Source organism: Lepidochelys kempii, chromosome 21, assembly GCF_965140265.1.
Source record: "Lepidochelys kempii isolate rLepKem1 chromosome 21, rLepKem1.hap2, whole genome shotgun sequence".
NCBI lineage: Eukaryota > Metazoa > Chordata > Testudines > Cheloniidae > Lepidochelys > Lepidochelys kempii.
Window position 1 is genome coordinate 1099578 of NC_133276.1, and position 20643 is coordinate 1120220.

Genomic DNA, 20643 nt, shown 5'->3' on the forward strand with positions numbered 1-20643 from the left:
TAAGGTGCCACAAGTACTCCTTTTCTTTTAACAATACTGTGGCAACCCAGGTTCTTGAGAGCTTTGGGTACTGACCGTGTGAGCTTTATTTTCTGCATGTCAACCCATGGCCCAACTGTCTGCACGTACACAGGACAACAGGGGGCACAGTTTCACTTCGGACCACATTTTGGAACATTGAGATTTTTCCCTTTTTGCCTGTTTTTCTGTTACCCATTTTGCACCTGAGAGTCTTGGCTAGATCCTGGAATATAGCTTTAATGGTCACTAAGCTGCACAGCTAGGCAGGGGAACAAATGTGCAGTTGTGTACTCAAATCCAAAACTACCAAAACGGTTATTTGCAACTCTGTGCACAGACCTACCTCAGCTCCCAAAGTCCCAGGGCACACGTCGATGCTGAGTGGGCCGTCTCTTCTTCATATATGCCAAAGTGCCAGAATCTAGGCTATGGGGAGGAATCTTCCTACGATGTTATATCAGTGATTTGTCCATTAATATGCTGCAAAAAGTGATGTAAAAATAAACTGTCCTATCCTGTTCTGAGATATTGTGGATCCTATTAAACCCCATGTCATGTGCATGCTCTTTATTTGTTCCATGATTCTTCCACTATTGCTATGAACCCTCTTCCCTCTCCAGAGAAGAGATTTAAAACCTGAAACCTACACCATATAAGGGAAAATGACCAAACAGCCAGAGGACAGTGTCAGCTTTCACTTTGGGTTTGTCTGTTTTATTTAATGCAGGGGAGAACATGTACTGCCTGCTATAAAACCTCCCTCTCTATTTGATTTCACTGTGTCAGCAGCCTGTGGTTTTGTATTCTCCATGAGCACAACTGGATGGAAGGTGCACTTTAATAGGCCAATAACCAGCCTGCCTTTGAGAGTCATGGCAGTGGGTTTTTAATAGCACATCAGAAAGCCTGTGTTTTGCAGTGGAAGGCACGTTCTGCCATAACAGCAGAAAGGTGCGTCTCCAGGGTGGTTTATTAAAGCTCGGTCCCACCGCAGTTCTGCAGTCAGGCTTGCGGCTAAGCGGCCTGCTAGGGACACAAACCCAAGTGCAAACTCAATATCTGACAGTGCCAATGAGCCAGATCAATTGTAGTTTTACCCCTGAATCTGAGCGTTCTGAACCATTCACAGCAGAGATCGCTATTGCCTGGTAGCCTTGCAGCCCCTGCCCCTTCTCGTCCCTGCCCCTTCTGCTGACTCAGTCTGTCTGAGTCCAGCGCGCGACAGGGGACCTGTGCGTGTTCAGCGGTCACGCACAGAACTGCAGGGCCCGGTGTAGAGACAAGACAAGCCAGCTTGGACCATCTTCTCATTTTACCTTACAGCTTTCTCACAGCCATCTTTTCTTTTCTTTTCTTTTCTCTTCTCCCTCCCTGCCCCTCCTGCTCCCTGCCTGTGTGTCACCCTCACCTCTCCTGCCCTTAGAGCTCTCCATCAGCCTCCTTGCAGTGATAGTTAGTGTGTGTGGCCTCGCCTTGGTGGCAGTTTTTCTCTTTCTCTTTTGGAAGCTGTGCTGGGTGCCCTGGAGGAACAAGGCCATTTCTTCTAACGTCTCCCAGAGCGAGGCGGCCTGCAACCAGGAGACCATGGCAGACAAGCTAAAGGACACAGGCACGCTTGGCTTCCTGGAGGCAGCTGTGAAGATCAGCCACACCTCGCCGGATATCCCAGCCGAGGTCCAGATGTCCATGAAAGACCATATCATGCGGCACGCTCGGCTACAGAGGCAAACAACAGAGCCGGCATCGTCCACCAGGTGAGTGCAGTGCTGTGCTCCGTGCAGCATGGAGACCGCGTGGGTCTGTGCAGATCGGCGCCACGAGCTTGGCTGAAATGGCTTTTCCATTTACATTCTGAGAGCCTTGCATTTAAGAAGCTGTGCAATACCTGGGCTGATCTGCAGGCCTTCCCAGACACCCCACACCTTGGCGACTGTTGGCACTTAAAGCAAGAGGCGTAAGTTCAGGCTTCGGTTGGATTCTTACTAGCATGAGCCTGCAAGAAGAGACAGTTTTGCCCCATACATAGAAGAGATGTAAGTTTCCTTGTTAATATAGCACCTCCTGGTGGCTGGAGGTGGAGCTGCGTTGTTGGCCATTGGTCAAAGACTATTTGCCTACTCTTCCAGGAGGTGGTCAAGGATGGAGTTAGCAACTGTTGGGGGGAGGTTGGGTTTCTCAGGGAGATGTTGTTCCCTGAATTTACAGAAGGTACAGTAATCCTGAGCACAGGCTGAAGAAGAATGGAGCCTGGCCAGCAAACCAAGAGAGGATTAGAGATGCTGTAGGTATCCATTGACATGGTCTGTGGGCAGAGGCTGTTAGGTTCTATATCCCTCATGTATGTCCCAGCCCATGTTCCCCAAGTCCGCTCCCACTGCACTACTCCTTGGGAATGACTTCAACTAAATTTACCAGGTGGTGCCTTTCCATAGGGGAGAAACGCTGTCTCTGGAAGTTCAGTAGTAAGTGGCACTGAGCTGCCAACAAAAGCGAACCATTGTTTCTAGTTTCAGAGTAGCAGCTGTGTTAGTCTGTATCCGCAAAAAGAAAAGGAGGACTTGTGGCACCTTAGAGACTAACAAATTTATTTGAGCATAAGCTTTCGTGAGCTACAGCTCACTTCATCGGATGCATTCACGAAGTGAGCTGTAGCTCACAAAAGTTTATGCTCAAATTTTGTTAGTCTCTAAGGTGCCACAAGTCCTCCTTTTCTTTTATTGTTTCTAATGTCTGCCTGGCGCTAGAGAGAAGCCCTAAAAGCTAGAGTACAGCCTGCAGCTTCTTGGCTTCTGTGCCTAAACCAGAGGGGCTCCATGGGCCCCTGAAAGAATCCCCATGATGTGTAACAGGGGCGTTCTTCATGTTCAAGTTTAGCCTGGATGATTCATCCCATCTGATCAGTCCTGGAGCTCAGCAATGGGAAGTCAGACTTTCCAAAACGGTTATTAACTAACTCACAAGGAATCAGATATTATATCACTCTACACTAGCGACCCTAGATATGTGTACGTGTCTAACTTACACCCAACAGGGTAGTTATACCCTGGGCTCAATGCTGTTTGATTATTGAGAATGTGTGATAACACGTACCTCTAGTTTCCGGCAACTGGCTTGCCTTGGGTGTGTTCTTAATAATTATTTGTTGTTCGATATGTAAGAACTATGTCTGAGCCTGAGGGGAGATGTACCGAGTGGGGCTGAAGGAAATACACCCATCCCCATGCTGGAGCGTTTGCCAAAGATTTGTTTGGTTTTGAACCAGCTGTCGTATTAATCTTAGAATAGGCTCTTGATTAAAAGTAAAAGATTCAAACCCTGTTACTGTGACTTGCCCTCATTGTGTCAAGCTGTCAATATGCTTGTGGCCACTTTAATTTTGTGACAGCACAGACAGGGCGAGGGAAGGATTGGTATATTGTCAGATAGAATTAGACCCCTTTGCTCTCTTCTTGCTTCTCTGGCTCACAGCAGGACTCACTGGATAAACAGAATTGAAGTATCACTTGCTGGCCAGGCGTAGGAGTAGCTGCTTGCCAGTGCCCCTGATCAATGGCTCATTGCTGCCCCAGCCGCAGCCCAAAGGCCTGTGCATGAGAGTCATTAACATTAGAGGTGAGATGCATGGGCCTTGGATGGCTAGTCTGGGGGAGAATCCAAAAATTCTCCCTGTGTCCAGAGTCTGGGAAACAAGGGCAGGGAGCTGAGTCCATGCTTCTGGCTGAAGTGCTGGCCACAACCCCAGTGAGGTGGGCAGCACCACCGTGCAGGCAGCTGTTGCTCAGAACTCTGCTTGCATTGGCGCCCAGCATACAAGACACACATCTCAGTCTCCCGTTTGAAGGGGAACAAAAGCTCAGCTTGTGACAGCTGGAATTATGCCAGGCTTTGTCTGTGACCATTGCATTGCTTTTCGGGCAGCTCAGTCACATGGACACATGACACACGTGCAGCATGTGCACACAACACTGTGCACACAAACACTGCACACATGCCCAGACCCCCCTCTTTGTGCACACACAAACACACACACGCTCTGCCTCTCCAGCACCTTTCATGCACAAGAGAGGGTAAAAGCTGGGTCAGGCTGAGCATGTGTGGGGACAGCTTGCCGGGGCCTGCCGACGGTATGCCAGCCCTGCTAGTTTTTCATAGTCACTTGCATCATTAAATTCACCCCCAAGATGCAACAGAGAAAAAAATTAAACAGGAATTTGTGTCAGACTCCACTGGCAAACATTTCACTGCACCCTGAGTTACAGAGGGGTATTTGGGATAATGGTGCGGATGTGTTATCGTCACTCATCTCCCTCTTGCACCTTCCTCAGATGTACGGAGGTACGAAACTGCATGGAAAAAATCATGTACAAACCTCCAAGAAAGAGACACAGCACGTTGGCCTTTGTGACACACTCAAAATTCACCTGGGCTCCAAGATTTGCATAGTGGAGAAGGCCCCCTGGGTAGCAGCCCTGTTTCTTTTGTGCACTTTAATTATCGTCCTGTCACATCATTTCTGGCCCCTAAGTGCCACATCAAAACCAGAGATCAAGCTGCTAACGCTGCCCTCCTTTGTTTGATTCGCTGCCCTGGGGCTGCTTCCCTGTACTGAGTATTGCATAGCTGAGTATCCTCTTGAATCCCTAATTAATGCATGTGGATGGGTCTGAATGATCAAATCAGGCACATGAGACGTCTCTGTAGCAGGTCCAGCTGCTGTGGGTGTTGAGGCTGCAGGTAGGGTAGAGACAAGTGCTGGAGCAGGGACTGTTCTTGGATTTATTTCCAAATCGCTCCTTCCTGTGCTAGCTGAATGCCAGGCACGCACATTTTCATTCTGTACCCTCCTAGTGCCTGGTGAGATCCCCATCCAGCTCCACACAACCACGACACACTCACTGCCAAGTCAAAACTCCCCCTAGCCCTCCTGAGTCCAGTTCCCTGCTCTCACAGGCAGCCCTGTCACATAACCCTGTTCATAAATGCATCGCTAACAGCCGTCGTAAAGCTGGTTAGCTGGTTGGCCCCACTGCTCCTATTGGGAGGCTGTTCCAGAGCCTCCCTCCTTTGATGGGTAGGAACCAGCTTCTCATTTCCAGTCTAAATGTATTCATGGCCAGTTCATTGCCATTAGTTCTTGTGCCCACACCGTCCTTCACTTAAACAGCGCCTCTCCCTCCCTGGTGTTTACCCCGATGTGCTTACAGGCAGCAGTCGCATCCCTGTCAGCCGTTGTGTTGCTAGGCTAAACCCGCCAAGCTCTCCATCCTCCTTGTCATCTAGTAGCCCTTCTTGGTACCGCTTCCAGTTTGAGTTCATCTTCCTCGGGGCCTGCTATATTAAGGAAGGGTAATTCCAAAGCCAAGCTACATGACCCCCAGTGTCAGCCTTCTCCCCTCTCTTGGATGCTCCACAGTCCCCAGGCCCTAGAGTCCTCTGCCAGAGGGGTGCTGCCCCCTCCCCTTGTATTCAGGGAAAGTCTAATGAGCTGTACCTGCCCCAATGATTCAGCAGTACCTAGGCTGCTGCCCCAGGGGATCCTGCCATGCTTTCACATGGCCTCTCACACCCCACCGGGCAACTGGCAGGCTCAGCACTGTGTGGTGCAGGCCCAGCTTTGGGAGTGAGGCAGGTTATGGGTGATCAGGCAGGGAATGGGGGCTCCTTGAGTTCTCAGTTTTTAGCTACAGAGCAAAAGGAAGAACTGAGAGGAGCCACTCAGCTCACGCAGGGGGAGATTCTGCAGCCCTGCAGAGACCATTAAAGTGAACAACAACAGCAGCATCCTGCTAGAGCACAGAGAACCTGTACTGGGAAATCAGCAGGGCCTCTCTGAGCCCCTTCCTGTCAGAGGGAAACATGAAAAATGTATCTGAAGTAGCATGAAATGCTTTTAATGCTGAGGTCCCCTGGGGCTGGAGCAGCTTCCACGCGAGATGAGGACCCAGCCTGCTAGGTCTGCATGTGCCACTACCCGATTGGCATCTGTTGGGGAGGTCTGGGTGCAGCAGGGGCCCGAAGGCAGCCATCTTAGCTAGTCCTGCCTCTGCTTGCCTGGCTTTCACAGTTCTGTGAATTCTGAGGGGAAGGAAGTTTAGTGCCAGGGTCTGGCAATGGAAAAGGGCGAGAGAGCTGCAGAGTCTCCCCGGCCTATGGGCTCTGGCTTGGACACAGAGTATTTGCTCTCATTTGTGTCACAGGGGCATGGAAGGAGAACAAATGAGAACTGGAAGGACCCTGGGTGTCTGCTTGTTATCTAGGCTCCTCAGTCGCAGGCACGTCTCTGTGTGTGAGATGGGAGGCGGCACCTCTGCAAGATAGGCTGGGATGTTTCCATTGCAGATCCAGGAAGAGAGCCTAATGCCCCTAGCCCATAACCAGCTCAGAGTTTCCCCACAGACAGCACGAGCACCTGTTCCCCTCTTTCTCCCATTCCCAGCTCTGCTTGGGCTCATCTTGGGAGGGAGCTGTGTGAATGCGCCAGGCAAAGTGTACAACTGTCCTCTTCCCCTGCAGGCACATTTCCTTCAAGAGGCACCTGCCTCGGCAGATGCACGTGTCCAGCATGGACTATGGCACAGACCTGCCCCTTGAGGCCGAGCAGCCAACCAGCATTGGCAGGATTAAACCAGAGCTTTATAAGCAAAAGTCTGTGGACTCCGAGGACCCCAAGAAGGAGGCGGCAAAAACCTGTGGGAAAATAAACTTCACCCTCAAATATGACTATGAGAATGAGACACTGATTGTGCGGATCCTCAAGGCCTTTGACCTGCCAGCCAAGGATTTCTGTGGCAGCTCAGACCCCTACGTCAAGATCTACCTCCTGCCTGACAGGAAGCGCAAGTTCCAGACGCGAGTCCACAGGAAGACTCTGAACCCCACCTTCGATGAGTCCTTCCACTTCCCTGTGCCCTATGAGGAGCTGACTAGCAGGAAACTCCACCTGAGTGTCTTCGACTTTGACAGGTTCTCCAGGCATGACATGATAGGGGAGGTTATCTTGGAGAACCTGTTTGAGGCCTCGGACATTTCCCGGGAAACCTCCATCTGGAAGGATATTCAGTACGCGACAACTGTGAGTATCTGCTGCAGGGGAGACATGTTGGCCTTCAGATGGGTTGAGATCTATGCAGGTATTGTGCATCAATGTTGTATGCACTGTCTGTGCACATTAAACTGGATAGTGTCTCTAGCCACCTGCACCAGGAGTGTGTCTTTGTCCTCTCCTCCCACACCAGTAAATAAGAGTTTATTAGAGTAGCCAGCTAATGGAGTTTCTTGATTAGCACAAGTGAGAGGGTCTTGTACTTTTAGCACTGAAGACCCACAGTTTAAACTCCACCAATGATCACTGCAGGCATAGTGGGGAGGGAGGATGTTGTGTGTGCAGGCCTGTCAGCTCTACCAGGGTCCTCATTTATTGCAGATGCCATTCTAGCTCTACTTGCTGTTATCTCCCTGTTCAGTACTGTGTGTTGTTCCCCACATGTGGTGAGTTAAGTACTCAATCCATGGTAGCCTGAGAGCTCTCAATGTCTGCCATATGCATAGTATAGACATTAATAAATTACTCTGGAGGAACATCCTGGTCCATCAGATCACTTACCTCCATTTTGAGAAGTTACATCGTCTTTATTTACTGCGTGACTTGTTTCCACAGTATCAGAAAACATAATTTCGGAAACATGTAGGAACTGCTAGGTTTCCTGGAGTTTTTCTTTTTACCTTTTTGAAAAGTAACATTTTCAAGTCCTCTAAACAAAACAAATTAGCAAAAAACTCCAACCTCCAAGCTGACTCTGCGTGGAAAATTCAAACAGAGATGCTCCAGCCATTATTATTCAGTATTAATCTGGCTCTCTCAGAAGCCCCTTGGAAATCTATGCCCAGAGGGATCAGCTGGAAGCATAACTTTTGTTTGCTTTTCATTTAGAGGGTTGCATCATCATTTCACCTCTTTTAAAGTTCAACCAGAAGTTGTGGGATTAATCACTAGGTAAAATTCTATTCCGTGTGCTGTGCAGGACAGACTAGAGCATCGTAATGATCCCTCGTGGCCGTAAAATCTGTGAATCTGGGGATAAAATATACAAATAGTGCATACTTCCTCATTCAGACACTGCCCTTAGCCCCAAGTGCGCAATTGGCGTCTCATTGGGCTGTGATTGTCTGGCGGGAGCAGTCAATCAGCGCTGCTTGGCAGTGTCACTTCTCACTGCCCCCTAGCTATTGGTGGGGCTGGGCTGGCCACGTGAGCTGTGTGTGTGTGACACTGACCAGTTACCCACGCAGTGCTACCCTCATCCAATCTTTGGCAGTGGAGCAGTTGCAGTAGCTCCCTCCCTTGTGCTGCACGGGGGGGGAGTCCCAGCAATAAGGGTGATGGTGAGACAGGGCAGCACATTATGGACAAGGGTCTGTAAAAGGCTGCAGCGTTAGCTGCACGCCCCCGAGCCCTGTCAGCAGGTGATGATCCTGCTGGGGAAGTAAAACCTATGGTGCTGACTCACTGAAAAGAATGTTCATTACCCCTTGGGGATAAAAGGACATGAGGGTGGTTCTTTGCAGAGAAGATCTAGTGTGTGAGCTGAGCAGGCCGGAGGGAGGGAGGACCCTTAGGAGCAGTGAAGGCTGGAGACTCGAGTTTTGGTGGGTGTTTTGAATTCCTTTTGTGAATGAAGGGGGGGTGGTTCTGACCCATTGTGACTGGTCACACTGTGGTTATGGCCAGCTGGGGGCACCACCTGCCCACACTGACTGCTCAGTTCAGAAGTGTACGTCAACCACCACATGAATTGCTGCATTTCTGCTCTTCCCATATCACCTCCAGGAGTGCCTGTTTGGAGATAGGTTTCAGAGTAACAGCCGTGTTAGTCTGTATTCGCAAAAAGAAAAGGAGTACTTGTGGCACCTTAGAGACTAACCAATTTATTAGAGCATAAGCTTTAATCTGAGGAATAATCTGAGGAAGTGAGCTGTAGCTCACGAAAGCTTATGCTCTAATAAATTGGTTAGTCTCTAAGGTGCCACAAGTACTCCTTTTCTGTTTGGAGATAGTTAGTCCTGAGGGCTAACAACAGACCATTTGTAGGTCTGGAAACGACTTGCTCTTTTTCTGTCTTATGTCACAGCCTTATTTCTGAGACTGCAGAATATGGGATTTCCGTAGCCCTGTGGCCCAAAGCAAAGGCCCTGCCAACGCTGCCTGGCGATGAGCATATCCGACTGACTGGCAAACGGAGTGAATGCTGTGTGTAATCCCGCCTGGAATTCCCCCAGGCTTATTTGGTCTCTCAGCTCTCTCGCTTTCTGCCTGGGGACTGAGCTCTTGCATAGCAGTAGCTATTCCACAGGGGCCAGCAATATTAAAGGACACCTGTTGGCACTGCTCCAAGCCCACTAGCAATATTGCTCTCACTCGCTGGCCACACTCCCATCTTGCCGGTCGATTTCTGCCAACAATATCACTCTGTCATCACACTGAGTTCTGACCTTTCCTTGCATTCCCCTCAAGTGAGGGCTCTCCTTGACCTACAAGTGCTGCCCATCTGCTGCCTGGTGAGACTGGGCTGGTGAGGCCCTCTAGTTGTGCTCTGCCTAGGGAGGTGCAGTGCCAAGGGAAGGGAGAGAGCTGCACGTTGCTAATGCAATTGCTGGAGAGCCCAGCATGTGGCCAGGGCTGGAGTTTGACTGTTCTGCGTGGGAAAGGATGGAGTGAGCTGAACTAAGCAGTCAGTCCCCTGAAGTGTTTCTGAGGCCAGGGATAGGTGAGGCGTTCCAGTTCCTGTTTGACTCTGGTCTCCATCCCATCACACTGCCAGTTCTGACTCTGACATGCTGGCAGCAGCGACTTGTTTGGCTGGATTCCCAAAGACAGGGCCCTTGGGAGCCCGGGCTGCCCGCAGCCATACCAAACCAGTGTGTGGCTGTGGGTCTCAGTTACTGACACAGCATCTGGTAATCTGTAGTGCATTTATCGTCACACCAGCCCATGTGTAGGGGGGGAGCTGAGGCACAGAGCGACTGAGTGACTTTCCCAAGGTCACACGGGGAGTCGGTGGTAGAGCAGGCACTCCAGATCTCCAAGCTCTACACTAGTCCCCCCCCGGATAGACCCTCAGCTCTGGCTGCCTCCAGCAACACTGTCTGCATGGAGATTGGGTGTATTTGCACCCAGGTGGCCCCTGCACTTGAGCTGTTTGCAGCTGGGATACTCTCTAGGCAGAGCTCTGCAGGAGCCTCTTTGTTCCCACTTCCTCTTGGATGTCAGTTCAGCCTGTTTCAGGGAAATCCAGGACCTGTGATCGGGTCCTTCCGCACTGCCCTGCTGGTGCTAATCCTGAACGGTCCCGTGGCCTGGGCTTCACCTAAAACTTAGGTCAGCCTCGCTACGTCGCTCAGGGCTGTGCAGAATGTCCTGTCCGGATGGCCATCGTCAGGTCGACCTAATCACTGGTGGGGATGTGGCTAGGTGGGCAGAAGGATTCTTCCGTCAGCCTCGCTCCTGCCTCTCAGAGAGGTGGATACTACGTTGCTGGAGGTACCTTCGTGACGGTGCAACATCTGCGCCGCTGCAGCACCAGGACTGTGCCGCTTGTGGCAACTGCAGTGCAGACATACCCTCGGCGTCGACTTGAACTCAGCTCAGAGGGACCTCACGGGGAGCCTGGTGTGTGCGCAGGGCGCGTGTCCGTGTGCGCGCATTGCCGCGCACTGATTCTGTGCCCTGTTCAGGGGTGAGGTGGTTGCTCATAACTGACAGCGCTCAATGGGCTGCCTGCTACTCGGTTCCAGACAGGGGCGTTTTCAGAACAATGCCTGTGGTGGCTGTTTCTCTTACAAGAGGATTTTCTGATTTTGTTGAGGGATTGAGGATCTGATCCAATGAACAAGAGGCACCAGTCGAGCCAGACACTCCCCAGCCCACCCAAAACACCAGCCCTTTTTTATCTTCATCCATCGTCCTTCTATTTCGGCACTTAATCAATACCCCCACCCCCGGCACTTACAGTACTGTCCCTGAACCCACTTCTTAGTGCTACTCCAGCCACTTGCTCCATTGTTTGTTCAGTTTGTGAGGCTCCTGGCTCAGGCCTATACAGTTTTGCATAGATTCAGTGGTGAATTTCCTGGTCCCAGGGTGTACAGTCTAAACCTGCCTTGCTTTATCAGTTATTTGACATGACTAGTGCATTGGAGACTTAAGACACAGACGTGTTCTTTTGCTGATTTAATGTTTCTAACTTCAAATTACTACTAGGGAATCGTTCCCTGCTTTGAAATCCTAATACCAGCTTTGCACTCCAGACATTGTTATGAAATTGCTTCCCTTTCCCACTGTGAGAACATGCTTCGATTTCTCTTTGGCCACAGCTGGGGTTCTCTAGCTAATATTTACCTACCGGACAAAAAGAGTTGATTAGGTCATTTCATAGCCAGAGTCTGCCCTTACTCCCTGCAGGTTGATCTAGCTGGCTTGAAGCTGGCTTGAATTTAATTTTCGAATGGCTTTGAAAGGCTCTTCCTTATGAAATGTTCCTTATAAGAGGGAGTTTAAACAAAACCACTTAAATACGTAGTTAAGAAATTTGCCAGATTAATTGTCTTGCTTGAGATTGAAGTTTGTGTACTGGGCTGCTTTGGAAGGGTGTCTGTTATCTTTAACGATCATCACATACAGGCATTATCTTTTCATCCTATTGGTCAAGGCCAGGCTTAGCATCTGTCAATATGGCACCTACGTTTAAGCCATTCCTGACACCTAGAAGTGAGAGGTAATATGTATAGACTGCTCGAGAGAGCTTTTCTCAAAAGCATATTCGGTGGCTGGCGCGCTGGGCTGGTGTTGCTCCCAGACCCTTGTGTACCATAGATCACTTGCAGTTCTAGGTGTAAATTATTCTGGGTAACAGGGCGCTGCTGTGACTACCAGAGGCAGGTGGCTTCTTACCCATCCTGGACATAATGGAGTAGGGAGTGGCTCTCTGGAATGAGAGGATCTAGAGTGTAGGCTGAGCAATTCTGGGATAGGAAGCTGAGAAGCAGCCCAACTGAGGAAGGAGGCTTAAACCTAACTTTGTGGTGTTCATTTCTTTGGTAATAAAGCCAGCCCAGGTTGGGACAGGCATCTGCTAGCACACTGGTCAGCCCTTCGGAGCTGAGGCAGATGATATGGAGTTTTTATAGCGCCTTCCAGCGTGAAATCTGAAAAATACAACACAGTTAAAGAACATCAAAGCCCAGAAGGAAAAGGTATTTTTCTTTCCTTTTCTCCGGAAGAAGGAAAACAAGTTTCCTCTTTATTGTAAAAGTGTCAGAGGGGAACAAAAGGATTGGATCGTCACGGGAGAGGGTCTGTGACAATGCCAGCTGTATAGTTTGTATTTGAATGTGCAGCAGAGATCAAGGTTGGGTGTGTAGGAAGTGGTAAGGGCTTTCTCAGGGGAGAGGGAATGGGGTTAGCTAATGGCACATACTGAACAAGCAGAGAACCCCTAACAGAGGGATTATTAAAGAACAGGCCTGTGAAGGGGTCATATTGGCTGTGGGGTGAGCAGAGCAGGCTATGTGCAGACAGTAGCATCGAGAAAGCCTTGAGGAACTCCCCCAGGACAGTATGGGACAATTGCTTGGCTCTGTCCTGCCATCCTCTCCCTGTCACATACATGGTCCCATTCATTTCCATGGTCTGTCACAGCCAGTTGTAACTACCCAGGTACACTTCTGTTTTAGCAGAGAGTGGGAAGATAAATGTGGTTCTCATCCTACAGTACCAGCAAAGGCTTGAGCAGCGAAGAACATGTTAGTTTGTTCATGTGGGAAAGCAGAATGTGCCCAAAGGAGGGTGTACAGCCATTCAGACAGTGCCGCTGCTCAGCAGCTATTGAATGAACTGTAGCTTACGAACTTATGAGTCATTCTGGTCTTGGTGTTTGCAAAGCTTATTGATCCAGACTTTCCGCTAACTCTGCCGAGCTGCAGAGGTGAAGTTAGGAAATGGCCCAGTGTCTCAAATGGACAGGCAACTCACCCATCCAATAGGGCCCTTCTCACCCATCTCATTTGTGGTCACAGAGTAAAAACCTCCGGACCATGCTCCCAGTCAGTGCTGGTAGTGCCAGGTCCGTGCCCTGTGCAGCTTCTTGCAGGGCAAGGAGAGGAGAAGGTGCCTTTCGGATGCTCTCTCATTCTAAAGGAGATCTCTTCTCGTGTCCAAGGCCTCCTGCTAGAGATACTCCCAAGCCAGCACTCTGACTAATGCATGGAATGAATAAAGGCCAGCACTGTGCCCTGCCCAAATGAGCAGTCACTGGTGTGCTGCACAGACCAGTCAGGCACAGAGAACCAGAACCAAGCACAGATGCTTTCCCACTCATTATTTGTCTGCTTGGGCATGATAACAAATAGTCCGAGCCAGAATGGCTGTTCCCCAGTATTTGTGTGTGTGAGCAGTGTCAGGATGAGCTCCACCCTGACATCTGGTGGTGAGGTGTGGCAAGTTGTGGAAAAGAACTTCCGGGGCTGATCTCATTTGCATAGGCACACTCACCCCGCCTAGAATGAGGCCATAGCTACCCAAATGGTCACTTTGGCTGCTGTGGGATCCCCAGTGTCTCTGTTATTGGGGCAGGAAGAATAAATTGTTATTACCCTGATTATGGGAACTGTGCTTGGAACTGTACTGGGCCTTTTGTTATGATGGAGGGACTCACCATCAACTGAACAGCACTCGCTAGGCAAGGGTCATGGGTTCCAAAATTCTGTGAATTGAGAGAGGTTGGGGACAAGTATTAATATTTGGTGGTATGGGCCCCTTGGTGAGGGCCTTACATGCTAATTGCACTTCCTTCTCTCTCCACTGTGGAATATCAGAGCTAATTTTGATTCCATTAGGAGTCTAGTTACAGGCTGCTGAGCTCATTTTGGGCTAATGGTGCACCAGCACTGAGGCTCCCCTACTACAAGCTAAATTCTCCAAAGAGTTGAACTGACTAAGAGCTGAAATCACTGAGTGTTGTGTTAAGTAGTGGGGGAGCCTGAAGAAATATTGTGGAGCAGTTTGCGGGACGGCTGGAGTGCCTGGTGGACAGGCTGGTGGAGCAGTTTATAGGCCAGCGGGAGCTGCTTGTGGGACGCGAAGCAGAGCAGAGCCGAGCTGAGCGAAGCAGTTTGTGGGGCGGCGAGCGGAGCGGAGCGAAGGCCTATGGAGCTGTGGGGCGGTCAGCTTCAGATCATGTAAGGTGCCCCTTACCTCTCCCTCTCCTCCACCTCCACCCAGGTTGGGAGGTAAAGCTCTGCAGATAAACTTTCGAACTCTGGGGCTGCCCTGACCAGGGACAGAGACTTTTGGGTCACTAGACTTTTGGGACTTTGGGTGATTTGGAGTTGCTGGACTCAAGAACCAAAGGGAAAGGGCATGCCCCAATTTGCTTGGGGTGGGTTTTTTGCTCATGGGTTGTGTTATGAATCCTGTTGGTGGTGTTTCCCCAACATAATGCCACATTGTTTCTCTCTGTTATTAAAAGGCTTTTTGCTACACTCAGACTATGTGCTTGCAAGAGGGGAAGTATTGCCTCTTGGAGGCGCCCAGCAGGGGTTGTATATATTTGTCCCAGGTCACTGGGTGGGGGCTCGAGCCGGTTTGCATTGTGTTATTGGAATGGATCCCCTAGATATTGAACCCGGCCCTTGTTGCTGCCAACTCTGACGGGCAGAAGGGTTACATTTTGGGGGGCTCGTCCAGAATCCCTGGGTCAGTACCCCTCGCAAGCACCTGTTGAGTGATCCACTACATTGGGAAACAATTTATATTTTGTTTGTTTGTGCTTATATTTTGAGGAAATTACTGTTTGTATAATGGCTAATATGTCAGGTTTGTTGGGCCCTGGCTCAGCTGCTTCTAGCTCAGAGGCTGCAGCCTCGGCTGATGATTGGACAAAAGCTCTGGGGCAAACACTGGAAAAGGTTGTGCTGTCCCATGCTGCGTCAAACTCTTGTCGTAAGTTAAGATCATTTGCTGGGGAGGAGGAGTTTGAACCCTGGTTAGAGCATACCACTGAAATGCTGCAAGTGTGGGCCGTATCAGGTGCAGAAAAGGGAAGATGCCTCATAGAGAGCCTTGGCGGCCCAGCATTAGATGTGATTCGCACCCTGAAGCTCATTGACCCTGGGATCACTGTGAAGGACTGCCTAGAGGCCCTTGAACACACCTTTGGGAGCGTAGAGGGCCCTGAAGACAGCTACTGTAAGTTCCTTAATTCCCGACAGCAAAAGGGCGAGAAGGCTTCAGCCTACATACAGAGACTGGAGAGACTACTTCAGAGAGCTGTCATGAGGGGAGCAGTGACTGCTGAGCAGATGGATCAGACCAGACTGGCTCAAATTGTAAGAGGAACTCAGTATCAGAACCCGATTCTACTTCATCTCCAGCTAAGAGAACGACAGGAACATCCCCCAAGTTACTCCCAGCTGATAAAAGAGGTCAGAGAGGAGGAAGAAAGGCAGACTGCCAGTGAGTTTTGGGAAGCCCAAACATCTGATCCAGCCAGCACAACACCACTGCAAATGGCCAGTGTACTGATAGTGAGCACCAGAGAAGAACTTGCCCAACAAATGCAGGTCCTGACGGAACGGATAGCTGAGCTGCAAAGTACCATTGACCGAGTTAAGACTTCCAGGAATAAGAAGCCTCAAACTGTGACGATTGAGAAGCCCGCACTTAGAGCCACCATCCCACCCAAGCGAAGGGGGAAAGGTCAATTCTTCTGCTACCGATGTGGTCAGGATGGACACAGTGCTGCCAAGTGCTGTAATGAAGAAAACCCCTCCTTAGTGTATGGAAAGCTGAGGATCAGTTGGGAGAGATCTGGTAGCTGCCAGAGGGTCTGGGGACGGGGACCCCCCAGGTCTGCAGGATTTGAAGATTCCCTCAGAAAAGACTGTCCAGCTGGGATCCCCACAGGACTGATAGGGCCTCGAGCAGAGGTCACGGTGAGGATCGAAGGGGTGGAGTGTAAAGCAGTGCTTGACACTGGATCTCAAGTGACTATTATATTTCAGTCATTCTACCAACAGATGCTTAGACACCTGCCTATACAGCCACTGACTGGCCTTGGCCTGTGTGGCCTCAGCATGGATGAGTACCCCTACCAAGGGTATGTCATAGCGCACCTGGAATTCCCAGAGGAGGTTGCTGGGGTAAGAGAAGAGGTAGACACAGCTGCCTTAATATGCCCTGACCCTAAAGGGACCTCTGATGTGTCTGTGCTGATAGGGACCAACTCCAGTCTCTTCAAGGTACTCGCGGATTACTGCAGAAGGCGGCCTGGGGACCAGTACCTGAATACCCTGATGATCCATACACTTTGTGCTGAAGCCTATAGGAAAATTGAGAGCGCTAAAAGGGACACATCTGAGCTACCGCTTGGGGCACTGAAGTACGTGGGCACGACCCCCTTAGTAGTGCCTGCAAGGACGGAGCAAGAAGTGCTTGTCATGAGTACCTGGCTGAAAGGCAGTAAAGGGACATTAGCAATGATAGAGCAGCCGATGGGAGGAGAGCTCCCTGAAGGAGTGCTGGTCCCCAGTCGAGTCATAACCCTACCTGCTGAAGCCCAGGAAAGGGTGACGATACTGATTGCTAATGAAACGAGTCGTGATGTTGTTGTGAAGCAAGGACAAAAGATAGCAGACCTCTTTGAGCCTGAGTCGATTGTAAAACCCCAGTGTGAAACTCCAGTTCCGACAATAGACCCAGCAAAGTTTGACTTTGGAGATTCACCAGTGTCCGAGGACTGGAAAGATCGCCTGAGGAAGAAACTTTGTGAAAGATCCAAGGTGTTCTCACTGCATGAGTGGGATGTGCAAAAGGAGTAGAGCACAATATCAGACTACATGACTCTCGACCTTTCAGGGAGAGATCTAGGAAGATTGCTCTCTCTGAGATGGAAGATGTGCGACATCATCTTCAGGAGATGGCTGCGAATGGCATCATTACAGAGTCCCGCAGCCCATACGCCTCACCCATTGTGGTAGTCCGTAAAAAGAATGGGAAAATCCGGATGTGTATTAACTACCGCACCCTAAACAGCCGTACTGTGGTCGACGAGTGCAAGATGCCTTAGACTGTTTGCTGGGAAGCCAGTGGTTCTCTGTGTTGGATCTTCGAAGTGGATACTACCAGATCCCTCTGGGAGAAGAAGATAAGGAGAAGACAGCCTTCATCTGCCCATTAGGGTTTTATCAGTTCGAACGCATGCCCCATGGGATTTCTGGAGCACCTGCCACCTTTCAACGTCTCATGGAGAAAGTTGTGGGAGACATGAATTTACTGCAAGTGTTAGTTTATTTGGATGACCTGATTGTGTTTGGAAGAACCTTAGAGGAGCATGAAGAAAGACTTCTTAAAGTGCTTGATAGGTTGGAGGATTATGGTCTGAAGCTTTCAATTGACAAATGCCAGTTCTGCAGAACCTCACTGAAGTATGTGGGTCACATCGTGTCCCAAGAGGGTGTGAGTACTGATCCTGATAAAATAGAAGCACTCACTACATGGCCACGTCCAAGTAACTACAGAGAACTCAAGACCTTTCTTGGATTTCTTGGATGTGTCAGTGGGGTTCTGTGGTCTCTGATAGGCGCCTTCCCCTGCAGTCTGTAAGAACCTTCACCTGCAGCCACTGGCTCTCAGAATTCTACCTTGGAAAACAACAACAGAAAAAACTAATCCCCATTGAATTCTTCCGCCAAATGTGTCACTAATCTGTATAGACAAGAGCAAATGCACCGACACCTATGCAGAAAGAGGGCTTGGGAACTAACTTGAGCCACAGAGCCAGAGAATCATTACAAGTGGCGATTGCTAAGCTCTGTGTAGAGAGCCAGGCCCCAGTGAGGGGTTTCTGAGGGATGTAAGTGATGTATGGAATGGGTGCTGCTGGCTCCCTGGATAAAGCTGTCATAGCCCTGCAGGTCAGGTATCACTGAGGGGTCATAGAATCATAGAATATCAGGGTCCTTTCCATGTTCTCTTTTACAGGTACATTTATCATAGAATCATAGAATATCAGGGTTGGAAGGGACCTCAGGAGGTCATCTAGTCCAACCCCCTGCTCAAAAGCAGGACCCATCCCCAATTAAATCATCCCAGCCAGGGCTTTGTCAAGCCTGACCTTAAAAACTTCTAAGGAAGGAGATTCCACCACCTCCCTAGGCAACGCATTCCAGTGTTTCACCACCCTCCTAGTGAAAAAGTTTTTCCTAATATCCAACCTAAACCTCCCCCACTGCAACTTGAGACCATTACTCCTTGTCCTGTCCTCTTCCACCACTGAGAATAGTCTAGAATCATCCTCTCTGGAACCACCTCTCAGGTAGTTGAAAGCAGCTATCAAATCCCCCCTCATTCTTCTCTTCTGCAGACTAAACAATCCCAGTTCCCTCAGCCTCTCCTCATAAGTCATGTGTTCCAGACCCCTAATCATTTTTGTTGCCCTTCGCTGGACTCTTTCCAATTTATCCACATCCTTCTTGTAGTGTGGGGCCCACACAGTCTGCATCAGTTACAGTCTGCATTTATCCTGGCAATCCTGACATGTGCGGGGGCTGCTTTGTGCAGCTGGGGGTTCCTTGCACCATGTCTGCGGGGGGATGGAGTTAAACAGGAATATGCTATCTGATACTTCTGATGCAGCTTTGTCAGGCTGGCAGTGCGATATCCAGTCAGTCAGCTCCAGCAGATCCCATAGGGTAAAATCGATGGCAGTGACACCAGGCTGTGATGTACAGCCGAGCTTGGCTCTCTGAGGAACAGGCTCCATGGAGGAGTTCAGCACTTTCAGGAGCAGACCTGGTGTGGTGCATTAAAGTTCACAGGCTCTAAAGCCTGTCCGTACAACCTGGGAGGAGGAAGGTTTAAAGCCTTGCTCACGTTTTCTCCTGTATTTGCTGGGCTGGCTCCTAGCTATTTCCCCCCATCTTAGCTGCATGGAGGGTCAGAGCCTGAGTGGGTGCCTCTTTAATGTGGGGATAGCTCTTTGCTATCAGTGAGGAGCACCTGGGCCTGTGCTCACCGGCGCCCAGGAAGAACGGGTCTGCACAGCTGTCCGACTCGTAGCGGTGCCATGTGCCAAGTTAGACGTTCTCCAGTCCATGCTCCTTACCCTGGTTACACCAAGCTCCGCAGGCGCAGATTGAAATAAACCAGTAGAGAGGAGCTAGGCCCAGCTAGCCCGAAATGGCCCCTGCCTGGCCAGCCAGGCGCACGAGTCCCTTTGTCTGTCTGAATGTTGCCGCATGCCCTCCCCCTATCGCGCTGTGTCTGGAGGAATGGAGGGAACCCGGAGCCCAGATCACAGGGAGCACCTGGGCTTTGCACGGGGGGGCAATTGACTTGGCAATTGCATGGGATTAGGAGTCAAGATCTGTGGAATGCCCCCTTGAACCATAAACTAGCTGCCATGGAGCCACATGGGGCCCCCTGAGCTCTCGCCTGGGGCTGGGGTACGCAGAAGCCACAGGGCAAAGCCCGAGGGTAGAGCAGGCATGACTGCCCCTCCAACACCCACTGCATGGAGGGAAGCTGCTGGGGCAGAAAAGCTTTAAATGACGACTTAGCACAATATTCTAACTGAAGCACCAAGATATTCTGCTGCATTGGGGGGAGGGATAGCTCAGTGGGTTGAGCATTGGGTCTGCTAAACCCAGGGTTGTTAGTTCAATCCTTGAGGGGGCCATTTGGGATCTGGGGCAAGAATTGGGGATTGGTCCTGCTTTGAGCAGGAGTTTGGACTAGATGACCTCCTGAGGTTCCTTCCAATCCTGGTAGTCTATGAGAATTAATGACAAGAGGAAGATCTGGGCCAAGATATAGAAAATCCTGTGGCGAAATCCTCAGGGGGCCATGTCCCTCCTCACCACCACCATGTAGGGGCCAATGGTTGCATTGCAGCGCCCACTGGGTTTCTCCCAGGGCCTCTTGCCCTCTGTCCCTCACAACCCTGGAGCAGCTCCAGCTTCTTGCAGGTGCCCAGGCGCTACTCCGTACAAGGCTGGTCCCTTCTAGCAGGGGCTGCCCCAGAGGGTTCAGACACCCCATGGCCATGTAGACTGTCCCCAGCCCATAGCACCTCAGCTGCAGGGCGTTAATGACAGGGAGGTGGTGGGATGTGCCCCTGGCAGTATTGGGCAGCAGGGTTTATGGGTGCCCAGCTGTGTATTACCCTCTGAGCCCGCTGGCTTCTGGTCTAGGGACCAGATGTTTAATAAAAATGCCACTGAATGAAGGCTACGTCTCTTGCCTGTGGCGTGGCTGGTGCTGGGCAGAGGGGCAGGCAGACACCCTTATACTTGCCCAGTCTGACCACTGTTTGCACAATACTGGAGCTAACATGAATAAAACGTTACCCCGGGGCAGCACATATCTGGGTGGGGGACTTATGTGGCAAGTAGGTTTTGTCCTGAAGCTCTGCACAGGGGAGGGTTTCACTTTACAAGATGAAAAATAAAGCAATGGTATTGATGAGTGCCCTTCTCTTGTGCCTTTCTCTTTCCGTATGTTCATCAGCATGTGCTGTATTGTTATATTTATTCAGTGGCCAAAGTCTGTGCAATGAGCTTTGCAGTCAT

At 50.3% G+C, this 20643-nt stretch overlaps 1 protein-coding gene across 5 annotated transcripts in view; it reads left to right on the forward strand.

The window, feature by feature from the left end:
- The window catches only part of SYT6 (synaptotagmin 6), a 94889-nt gene that overhangs the window by 42351 nt on the left and 31895 nt on the right, over positions 1 to 20643 (forward strand). For 3 of the 5 annotated variants that reach the window (XM_073320221.1, XM_073320220.1, XM_073320216.1), the window contains exons 2-3: positions 1445 to 1775; positions 6535 to 7093. In XM_073320221.1, coding sequence (XP_073176322.1) covers positions 1445 to 1775; positions 6535 to 7093 — 890 coding nt within the window. The remainder of the gene's footprint in view (positions 1 to 1444; positions 1776 to 6534; positions 7094 to 20643) is intronic. The other 2 variants (XM_073320217.1, XM_073320218.1) reach the window with 1 other exon arrangement.